Source organism: Pristiophorus japonicus, chromosome 9 (genome assembly GCF_044704955.1).
Source record: "Pristiophorus japonicus isolate sPriJap1 chromosome 9, sPriJap1.hap1, whole genome shotgun sequence".
Classification (NCBI taxonomy): domain Eukaryota; kingdom Metazoa; phylum Chordata; class Chondrichthyes; family Pristiophoridae; genus Pristiophorus; species Pristiophorus japonicus.
The window spans coordinates 162,086,805-162,097,347 of NC_091985.1; the positions used below are offsets into that span (position 1 = coordinate 162,086,805).

Consider the following 10,543-nt stretch of genomic DNA (forward strand, 5'->3'; position numbering starts at 1 on the left):
CAAGATGCAGTCAGTCACGTCTGTCAGTCACTGACGGTTTCTAAAGTGCACAGGTTGACTGCACGATCTTCCATCCATCCCCATTGCCTTTGCCAGCATGCCATGTTATATCCTAAGCTTTCACGTGCAAAGTTTTCAGATGTTTCTGACGATTAAACTAGTTCTTGGTGAGGTATGGAGTTTCTTCCATGTGCCTAAGTTTGTAATGGGTGACTGCCAAACCAGCGTTTCCCTTTCTAGTTTGATTTTGTACAAAAACAGTTTGAGCACACCATCTTTCCCTGTGCTAGTTGGAGTCTCCTGTAAGTAGTAATGCCCTTCTTGGGTATACTCCAACTTTCAGCAGAGCTTATTCTGGGTAGAGGTTGGGGTTTAAGTTCGGACAGAATAGAGAATATACCGGTAAACCATATTTTACATAAGCTGGGAGCATGTGACATTGACACTGAATACAAAATGTTATATCCCTCACGACTAATAACTCTTCCCATATAAGCCTAATAATTGACTGAATTTGCATTATGTTTGACATTATATACTTTTTGTGAATGTAGGACATGGTTTTTTTTTAATCTACCATCCAGATAGTGCAGTGTTTATAGATTTGCTTCTTTCCATTTGCCTGTCCCCCATAAGATTGGTACGAGATGTAAAAATGCCAATTCAAAATATCAAATTTCAATTGTTCTACTTTTCCCATCTCAGTACACCAATAAGGGGCGGGGCGGGGGGTGGTATTGGTGATTAAAGTCCTTATTGTGACCTGCATATGGTGTACATTTCAGGAGTGCTGTGTAAGGATTACTTGTTCTTGGTATTGATTGTAGAACTTGTGCTATTGTTCAGGAGGACAGCAATGAAGCTGGGAGCATGGCAGAGGACAACTCTTCAGAAAGCGTGCCGTGGGGTCAACAGCCTTCTAAACAGTGAGTTCTATGCCTGTGTTCTGAAGCAGGACAGCTCTGGCCCCGAGTTGAACATAGTTTGCTTACAAACCTGTCTTCCACAGTTATACAATTGCTTAAAATTGCCACAAGTATTGAAAATGTTTCTCCTGATCAGAGTTTGGGTTCTGGGGGCTTCTAAATAAGATGCAATTAAATTCAGCACTTGGGCCTGTTTAGGGTGGTATTCAGCATTTGTTGGATTCAGCTGGGCCTATCATCCAAACATAGAAAACATAAAAAATAGGTGCAGGAGTAGGCCATTCGGCCCTTCGAGCCTGCACCGTAAACATGGGGCCATTGCAGGAGCTACATACCTTTTTTAATATTGCTATAGCGTTGGGGTATCCATGTTACTGTCCCCCATCTTGCATATTATGCAAGAGGCCAGAGTGGAAAATATCATGAGGCTAAACAAGTAATCTTTTTTTTTACATTTACATTCTGTCTGAAAACATAATATGTAAATTAAATAGTGAATGTGCACAAAAAGTACAAATAACCTACGAATATGAGCAGTCCTTACGGACCTTTCATCCACCAATCTTCAGCAATTAAACAGTTTGTTGAAATTGAACCAGCTCTTGGAATTTATGTAGCATATGTAGACCAGGCTTATAATTGCATCCATCTTCGAGAGCATCGTCATCACCAGCATGCAAAGCATATAGGCCATCTGATAGTTTAGGTAGTGGGCATGATTTAGCGATGTGGAACATGGTTTGTTCACAAGGACATTTGTCGTCATCACAAAGGCCTCATGGGTGAAGATTTGAGGTGCACGCTCCCTGTGGTTCAGAAGTGCCCAACTCGGGCGTGGCCAGTTAAATCTGGGTGACCGTCTGTAGAGTTGGAGATGATGCGGGGTTTGACAGGAGCATCTGTTGTCTACTCTTCACACCAGCAAGTTAGTAAGGAAATGTCCAAGCAATTGGGAAAGGTTGAGAATATTGGTTGTCTTGAAGCTGTCTATTGGTGGACAGAACAAATCGCAATGAGTTGCCGACATGATTTAGTCACAAAGTCTATTCCCTAATTTTGCTGAATAGCGAAGATGTGGAGGAGCTACGTGGCAGACGACTGATACCCGCAGGAAGGGAGTAGGGCACAATGTGCCTCACACGAGGTTCATAGTAGCCTGGAGTTGAGTATAAGAACATAAGAAATAGGAGTAGGCCATCTGGCCCTTCGAGCTTACTCCACCAGTCATTAAGATCATGACTGGATCTGATCTTGGCTTCAATTCCACTTCCCCGCCCGCTCCCCATAACCCTTCACTCCCCTATCGTTCAAAAATCTCTCGATCGCCACCTTAAATATATTCAATGACCCAGCCTCCACAGCTCTCTGGGGTAGAGAATTCCAACGATTCATGACCCTGTGAGAGAAGAAATTCCTCCTCGCCTCCATTTTAAATGAGCGATCCTTTATTCTAAAACTATGCCCCCTAGTTCTAGATTCCCTCACGTGGGGAAACATCCTCTCTGCATCTACCCTGTCAAGCCCCCTCGGAATCTCATGTTTCAATAAGGTCACCTAACTCTTCTAAACTCCAATGAGTATAGGCCCAACCTGCTCAACCTTTCTTCATAAGACAACCCCTTCATCTCAGGAATCTTCTCTGAAGAGCCTCCAATGTAAGTCCAGGTGCAACGTCTCGAATCTGTAACTCCGAAAACCGGAATTGTCCAAAAACTGGACATTTTGCACATAGCTGATGAACTGGACATTTTGCGCATAGGGAATCCGGCATTATTGTCCGAAAAGACATCTTTGAGACGCAACCTGAAATCCGGCACGGATTCTGTCATGAATCTGGATTTCAGACAAGAAAAGCAAGTCTGGAATCCTCAACTGAATCCGTGCCGGATTTCAGGTTTACCAGATTTCAGACCTTGTCGCTCAAAACCTGGCACAGATTTGGTTGAGGAATACGGATTTCAGACTGCTGATTTTCTTGTCTGAAATCTGAAAAAACCCAAAAACTGGGAACAGATTCAGTCCCAAGGATTCCGGATTTCGGACATTGTACCTGTATATCCCTCCTTAAATACGGAGACCAGAACTGTACGCAGTACTCTAGGTGTGGTCTCACCAATACCCTGTACAGTTGTAGCAGGACTTCTCTGCTTTTATACTCTATCCCCCTTGCAATAAAGGCCAACATTCCATTTGCCTTCCTGATTACTTGCTGTACCTGCATACTAACTTTTTGTGTTTCATGCACGAGGACCCCCAGGTCCCTCTGTACTGCAGCACTTTGCAATTTTTCTCCATTTAAATTATAATTTGCTTTTTTATTCTTCTTACCATAGTGGATAACCTCACATTTTCCCACATTATATTCCATCTGCCAAATTTTTGCCCACTTACTTAACCTGTCCATATCCCTTTGCAGATTCTTTGTGTCCTCCTCACAACTTGCTTTCCCACCCATCTTTGTATCATCAGCAAATGTGGTTGCATTACACTTGATCCCTTCATCCAAGTCATTAATACAGATTGTAAATAGTTTAGATTAAATAATATAGATTAAATAGTATCCACCAGCTTAGTGTGTGGTGAGTGAAACTAAGTGGGAACGCAATATTCTGCAGTTGAACAGTAGAGTGCAGGAACAGGTGAGTAGACTAGGCCTATATTCTCTCTTCACATTTGGTCATGAGGCAAAGTTGGTACATTTGGTGATGAGGTTATTTCATGTTTTGACTTTCTCTGCAGTTAATAGCAAGCCACAGACCAATATCCCTTCTAAATGTTTGCCATAAGATGCTCGAGCAACTAGTCCTCCAGTGTATATCTTAGGCAGTCAATGCTGAGCTGCTCCTCCCAACGTATATCTCCAGTATTCGATGCTGTGTTAAGCCTAGACCAAGCTGATATCTGTCATGGCTACACATGTGAACAAATACTTGCCCCTAACCACGTTAATTGAAAATGGCTTTCCAAAAAAACCTCAAGACTGGAGTTGTCTTCTGCCCCTCAAGCCTGCTCTACCATTCAATGAGACCATGGCTGATCTTCTACCTCAACTCCACTTGCCTGCATTATCTCTATATCCCTTGATTCCCTTAATATCCAAAAATCTATCGATCTCTGTCTTGAGTATACTCAATGACTCAGCCTCCACAGCTCTCGGGGGTAGAGAATTCCAAAGATTCACCACCCTCAGTGAAGAAGTTTCTCCTCATCTCAGTCCTAAATGGCCAACCCCTTATTCTGAGACTGTAACCCCTGGTTCTAGACTCCTCAGCCAGAGGAAACATCCTCCCTGTATCTACCCTGTCAAGCCTTGTCAGAATTTTGTATGTTTCAATGAGATCACATCTCATTCTTCTTAACTCTGGAGAATATAGGCCTTGTCTACTCAATCTCTCCTCATAAATTGAATAGACTAGGCCTATATTCTCTCTTCACATTTGATGTGAAACAAGTAGTATAACTGGTTTATGGCATTGCATTCAGACATTCCAGACTGAGATAGCAGGTGTATTAATTAAAATTCCAGACTGTTTGTCAGACGATTTTAAATTCTCACGAGGCACTTGACAACCATAACCCAATTAATCACATGCAGCTTCACATTTTTATTCTTTTTCGCAGGCCATGCATTCTCATCATGGATTCCTTACGTGGACCAAGTCGTACAAACGTGGTTAAAATCCTGAGAGAGTAAGGCTGCTTCCGCAAATCACTTCTTCATTCCCTTTTTAAGATTTTATACTAAACTCTAGCAGGAATATTCTCATTTGACTCCTTTTTGTTGGTTTTTGAAACAGGTACCTCGAAGTAGAGTGGGAAATGAGGAAAGCGAGCAAAAGGTCTTTCACCAAAGACGTGATGAAGGGCTCCAATCCTCGTGTTCCTCAGCAAGATAACTTTAGTGACTGCGGTGTATACGTGCTGCAGTATGTAGAAAGCTTCTTTGAGGTTGGTATCAACTTTTATTGTGGGTTGGGGAGGAGAGGGGAGTCTGTTGTGAAAGAAGAATAGCTTTGCATTATGTACACCTGCAATGGTAACCAGTCACTTTTGCCCCCCCCAGGTGTGCGGGCACAGTGGTATCCAGTCAGGAAGGAGTGGCCCTGGGAGTCCTCCACATTGACTCCGGGCTCCATGTAGTCTCATGGCTTCAGGTCAAGCGTGGGCAATGAAACCTCCTGCTGATTACCACCTACTGCCCTCTCTCAGCTGATGAATCAGTACTTCTCCATGTTGAACACTACTTGGAAGAAGCACAGAGTAGCAAGGGTACAGAATGTACTCTGGGTGGAGGACTTCAGTGTCCATCACCAAGAGTGGCTCGGTAGCACCACTACTGGCAGAGTCCTGAAGGACATAGCTGCCAGACTGGGCCTGCGGCAGATAGTGAGACACCCACCACGAGGGGAAAACCTACTTGACCTCGTCCTAACCGATCTACCTGTCACAGACGCACCTGTCCATGACAGCACTGGTAGCATTAACCACCGCACAATCCTTGTGAAGGTGACGTCCCGGCTTCACACTGAGGACGCCCTCCATCGTGTTGTGTGGCACTATCACCGTGCTAAATGGGATAGATTCAGAACAGATCTAGCAGCTCAAAACTGGGCATCCATGAAGCACTGTGGGCCATCAGCAGCAGCTGAATTGTATTCCACCACAATCTGTAAACTCATGGCCCAGCATATCCATCTCTCGACCATTACCATCAAGCCAAGGGACCAACTCTGGTTCAGTGAGGAGTGTCGATGAGCATGCCAGGAGCAGCACCAGGTGTACCTAAAAATGAGGTGCCAACCTGGGGAAGCTGCAACACAGGACTACATGCATGCTAAACAGCAGAAGCAGCATGCTATCGACAGAGCTAAGCGATACCACACGTAATGGATCAGATCAAAGCTCTGTCGTCCTGCCACATCCAGTCATGAATGGTGATGGACAATTAAACAACTAACAAGAGGAGGAGAAGGCTCCAAGAATAACCGCATCCTCAATGATGGCGGAGCCCAGCACGTGAGTGCAAAAGACAAGGCTAAAGCATTGCCGTAATCTCAGCTAGAAATGCCGAGTGGATGATCTATATCGGCCTTCTCCTGAGGTCCCCACCATCACAGAAGCCAGTCTTCAGCCAATTCAATTCCACGTGATATCAAGAAACGGCTGAGTGCACTGTATACAGCAAAGGCTATGGTCCCCGACAACATCCCGGCTGCTGTGCTGAAGACTTGTGCTCCAGAACTAGCCGCGCCTCTAGCCAAGCTGTTCCAGTACAGCTACAACACTGGCATCTATCCGACAAAGTGAAATATTGCCCAGGTACTACTTGTCCGCAAAAAGCAGGGCAAATCCAATCCAGCTAATTACCACCACATCCACACTCAATCATCGGCAAAGTGCTGGAAGGTGTTGGGCAATAAATGCTGGCTTTGTCAGCGACACCCACGTCCCATGTATGATTTAAAAAAAATCTTTCTCCTTCTCTTAACAAAAGAATTAGGAGCAGGAGTAGGCCATTCGATCCCTCGAGCCTGCTCAGCCATTCAATGGGATCATGGCTGATCTTCTACCTCAACTCCACTTTCCTGCCCTATTCCCATATTCCTTGATTCCCTTAATATCCAAAAATCTATCTATCTCTGTCTTGAATATACTTATTGACTGAGCCGCCACAGCCCTCTGGGGTAGAGAATTCCAAAGATTTACCACCCTCTGAGTGAAGAAGTTTCTCCTCATCTCAGCCCTAAATGGTCGACCCCTTATTCTGCGACTGTGACCCCTGGTTCTAGACTCCCCAGCCAGAGGAAACATCCTCCCTGCATCTACCCTGTCAAGCCCTGTAAGAATTCTGTATATTTCAATGAGATCACCTCTCATTCTTCGAAACTCGAGAAAATATGGGCCTCGTCTACTCAATCTCTCCTCATAGATTGAGTACGCTAGGTCTATATTCTCTCTTCACATTTGATGTGAAACATGTAGTATAAGATCCCATGGCACTATTTCGAAGAAGGGCAGGGGAGTTATCCCCGGTGTCATGGCCAATATTTATCCCTCAATCAACATAACAAAAACAAATGATTTGGTCATGATCACATTGCTGTTTGTGGGAGCTTGCTGTGCGCAAATTGGCTGCCGCGTTTCCTACATTACAACAGTGACTACACTCCAAAAGTACTTGATTGGCTGTAAAGCAATTTGAGACACCCAGTGGTCGTGAAAGGCGCTATATAAATCCAAGTCTTTAATATCTCCTTGTGTGGCTCAGTGTCAAATTTTGTTTGATCATACTCCTTGGGATGTTTTCCTGTGTTCATGGCGCTATATAAATACAAGTTGTTGTTGAGTGGCATCAGCCAATGTTGTATAGAGAGTAGCTATAAAACCATTGGCTGATCCCCTGCTTTCTGTTCCCCTTCCTGTCTGTTTTACTGTTGATCTAACAGTATTATACTCTTTAACCAAGCTTTTGGTCCGCCTTAATTTCTTCTCTTATGGCTCGGTGTCAAATGTATCTGTTTTGTCTGTAACACTGCTGTGAAGCGCCTTGGGACGTTTTACTACCTTAAAGGCACTATATAAATAAAAGTTGTGTTTTTTTTTATCTAATCTTATTGCACAGAATCCCATTCCGAGTTTCGAGCTGCCCATGAACTTGACGGACTGGTTCTCTCAGCAGCAAGTTAAAAAGAAACGAGAAGAAATACGCAATGTCATTCTCAAACTGTGCGAGACACAAAGCAAAGGGAAGAAAGGGCAGGAACTCAGAGCCACAGAGGCACCTTCATGAGCAGTGCCCGACCAAGACAGACTCTAGCGGAAGATGCCGTTTTCGGTTACAGGATCCTGTTGCACTAACACAGAAATGACTTGGATTTGTTCTAGTGTAGGTTTCCATGGAAGGATAAATACCCAGTGTGCTGTTGACCTTTTCGAACATTGTTTGATGCACACGTCTTCATTTTACAGGCACCCAAATGAATGTTCATGTACTGTTATAAATATAACAAATTGTACATATGTTCATACAGATTTTGCAGCATTTGTGATCAGTTTTCACTGTTTGGGTTAGTAAGCATTTTGGTATGTATTTTTGTTAAAGGTAGTGGATAGCTACTTACAAGTATGATTAAAAGTTATTGTAGTATTAAATGGACTGGGAAAATTTCTTTTTTTTTTTAATTTTCTTGCTGAGTTTCTCTATTTTCCTCCCCTCCTCTCATACATGAATTCACTCCTTGCTGGGGTATGGTTCCAAGGTGTCCTTCAGTACTTTGTCAAAGTGGCTGTTCATGACCCTCGACACTGAATGTTGGCAGCCTAACCTTCCATGGGGAGCGCCCAATCCTGTTCTTACCAGATGACCATACGTACATACTTCCAACATAGGTCACTGAGGAGCAGGAATCCTAGTCCATTTCTTCCTCTTCAACCCAAGAATGCCGAAGCCAACTTGTAGATCAGCTGATTATCATAACTGAGCATCAAACCTTCCTGAACCGCAAGGCTCGTTGGTATAAATTTGAGCCAGTTTTTAAACAGGAGCACAAATGGTTGTATTGCGTCTGCCATCTGTGAGAGCACTTAATGTTGAGTTCTCCCAACGGCTGAACTGTCGTCAACCAGGAAGATATCTGGTCTCAGAACTGAGGTTCCCATGTAAATAAAACCCACTTAAATGAGGTGCCTGTGGTACCGTAACCCAGCAAAGAATCCAGTGTTTTCCGAGAGGATGGGAGGGGAGAAAATTGGTAAGTGAGGGATGGGTGGGGGGGTTGGGGGAAGGTACAAATTTAAAGCAAGTGCCTTCAAATAAAACTCTCTTGGGTAATTGTTGTAAAAATGGCACATCCCCAAAATGTGTTGGTTACCAATTTGCAGTGAAGTTCGATTGTGCTTGGCGTCTTCCCTTTTAAAAGTTGGGTAATGAAGGATGGTCAAACGCTGGAGTAAAGTGCCCCATGGAGTTGATGACCAAAACCCCATCCACTGAAACCATCAGTGAAACCAAGTCTGGATGCCTTCAAAACCATTACTTCAGTCCCACTTATTGCAGAAACTGTCCATTTCATGTTTATTTTTAGAGTTTCATTGCATCAAAAAACTGTCTGTATTCAGAGGTTTGTTTAATCTAAACCATATTCGGTACTTGACTGAATATATTGCGGCTTTTTCTGCTCCTCGGCAGCAATACCTCAGACTATTTATGCACATCTGTAAATCAGTAATTGCCATCATAAAAAAAGAAGTTTATGTGTGTGCTGATTTTCTGTAATTCCAGTTTTAAACTAATGTGTGTACTGATTTATGGAACATTTCTATGCTTTAATTAATTATATTTCATTCTGCTGCTACAACCAGAGATGCCTCACAAATACACTATTTAAACTGCAAGTGTGGCACTGAGATAAGGGAATTGAGCTGGTTAAAGCATTGAGCTATTTGCACAGGGACCCAATTCTATTGGATTCTACTTGACATGTTTTTGATTCAAATTACCCTCCTATATTAATCTTGTGAATTCAACTTTGAGATTCCTTTTTAAGAGGTTGGAGCCGAATTGCAAAATCGCTTTCTTAAATAGCAACCCAAATGAATGCTGTATGCGTGGTGTGTGGCGTCCGTGGTGGGTCTCAGTGGAAAGATGTTGGTGGTCTACCTTTTGGCCTCGACAGCCATAGTTATAGCGAGGGAGATACAATCAAGCCACAGTTACCATTACTAATGCCTCCCCAGCAGCTCACGTTGGCAGTGTGCCTCAGGTCAGGTCAAGCGTGATGTCCCGCCAGTGCAGTAATGTGGTGACAGTCGCAGTCCACACTCACAGACGAAGAATGATCACTTGGGCCAGGTACTGCAGGATCGGAGCCACCCGTGGGAACAACCTGCAGCATAATTTGTGTCCTGCGGGAGAGGGGCGAGAATTAGAGGACTCCAAACGTCTTGTATTACATCAGTCACTTAAGCCAAGCTGCAACATTAGTCACTTCTGCAGTAGTATTTACACGCTTTCCCTTCAGTAACATTGGAAAACAGACTACATGGGAGCAAAATAATATTTTTCTTATTGTGGATTAAAATATTTGTTAATAGTCTGGTGAGTGTCTTTTTTCTTTGTTCCAATGTTTCTACATAACTTAGAGTAAGCTGGGTTGCAAAGAGCCAACATTCCTGTGGATGTAGCTCCCCCTTTTGATATTTTTGACTCTTTGCATTACCTGCCAGATTTCCCTTTTTGCAGGCCGTGTCCAGGCCCTTTCTCGAGACGCGCGTGAGTCTCATTCTGATGTAAGTTGATTGTTCCCTTCTCGTTATAACATGAGATCGGATAAGTCACGGATCAGACATGGAGCTGGGAATCATTCCGACAGCACAGTATGCATTTGCTCAATGAAGTAGCATTGGAATTTTCCCCATTACCAGGTTTTGAGGACAGATGCCCAATTTGCTCTGGTGGTTACGGCACCGAGACCAAGTGTTCTCTTGGGGTTATAGTTTCCTTTCTTGATGCCGGTAGCAGCTTCTAACCCATTGAAAGGCTTGCATTGAGGTGGTACGGAACTATGCCTCTCCACTCCAATATTTTTATTCTTTTTCAAAAAGAAAAGAATTGATCA

The 10,543-nt window shown here is 43.5% G+C and overlaps 1 protein-coding gene across 4 annotated transcripts in view; it reads left to right on the forward strand.

Annotated features, from left to right (window-relative positions):
- senp6a (SUMO specific peptidase 6a) overlaps window positions 1-10,013 on the forward strand; it is a 190,548-nt gene extending 180,535 nt beyond the window's left edge. For all 4 annotated transcript variants that reach the window (XM_070890015.1, XM_070890016.1, XM_070890018.1 and 1 more), the window contains 4 exons: window positions 847-926; window positions 4,548-4,616; window positions 4,724-4,874; window positions 7,549-10,013. In XM_070890015.1, coding sequence (XP_070746116.1) covers window positions 847-926; window positions 4,548-4,616; window positions 4,724-4,874; window positions 7,549-7,716 — 468 coding nt within the window. In that variant the 3' untranslated portion in view covers window positions 7,717-10,013. The remainder of the gene's footprint in view (window positions 1-846; window positions 927-4,547; window positions 4,617-4,723; window positions 4,875-7,548) is intronic.
- The last annotated feature ends 530 nt before the right edge of the window (window positions 10,014-10,543 follow it).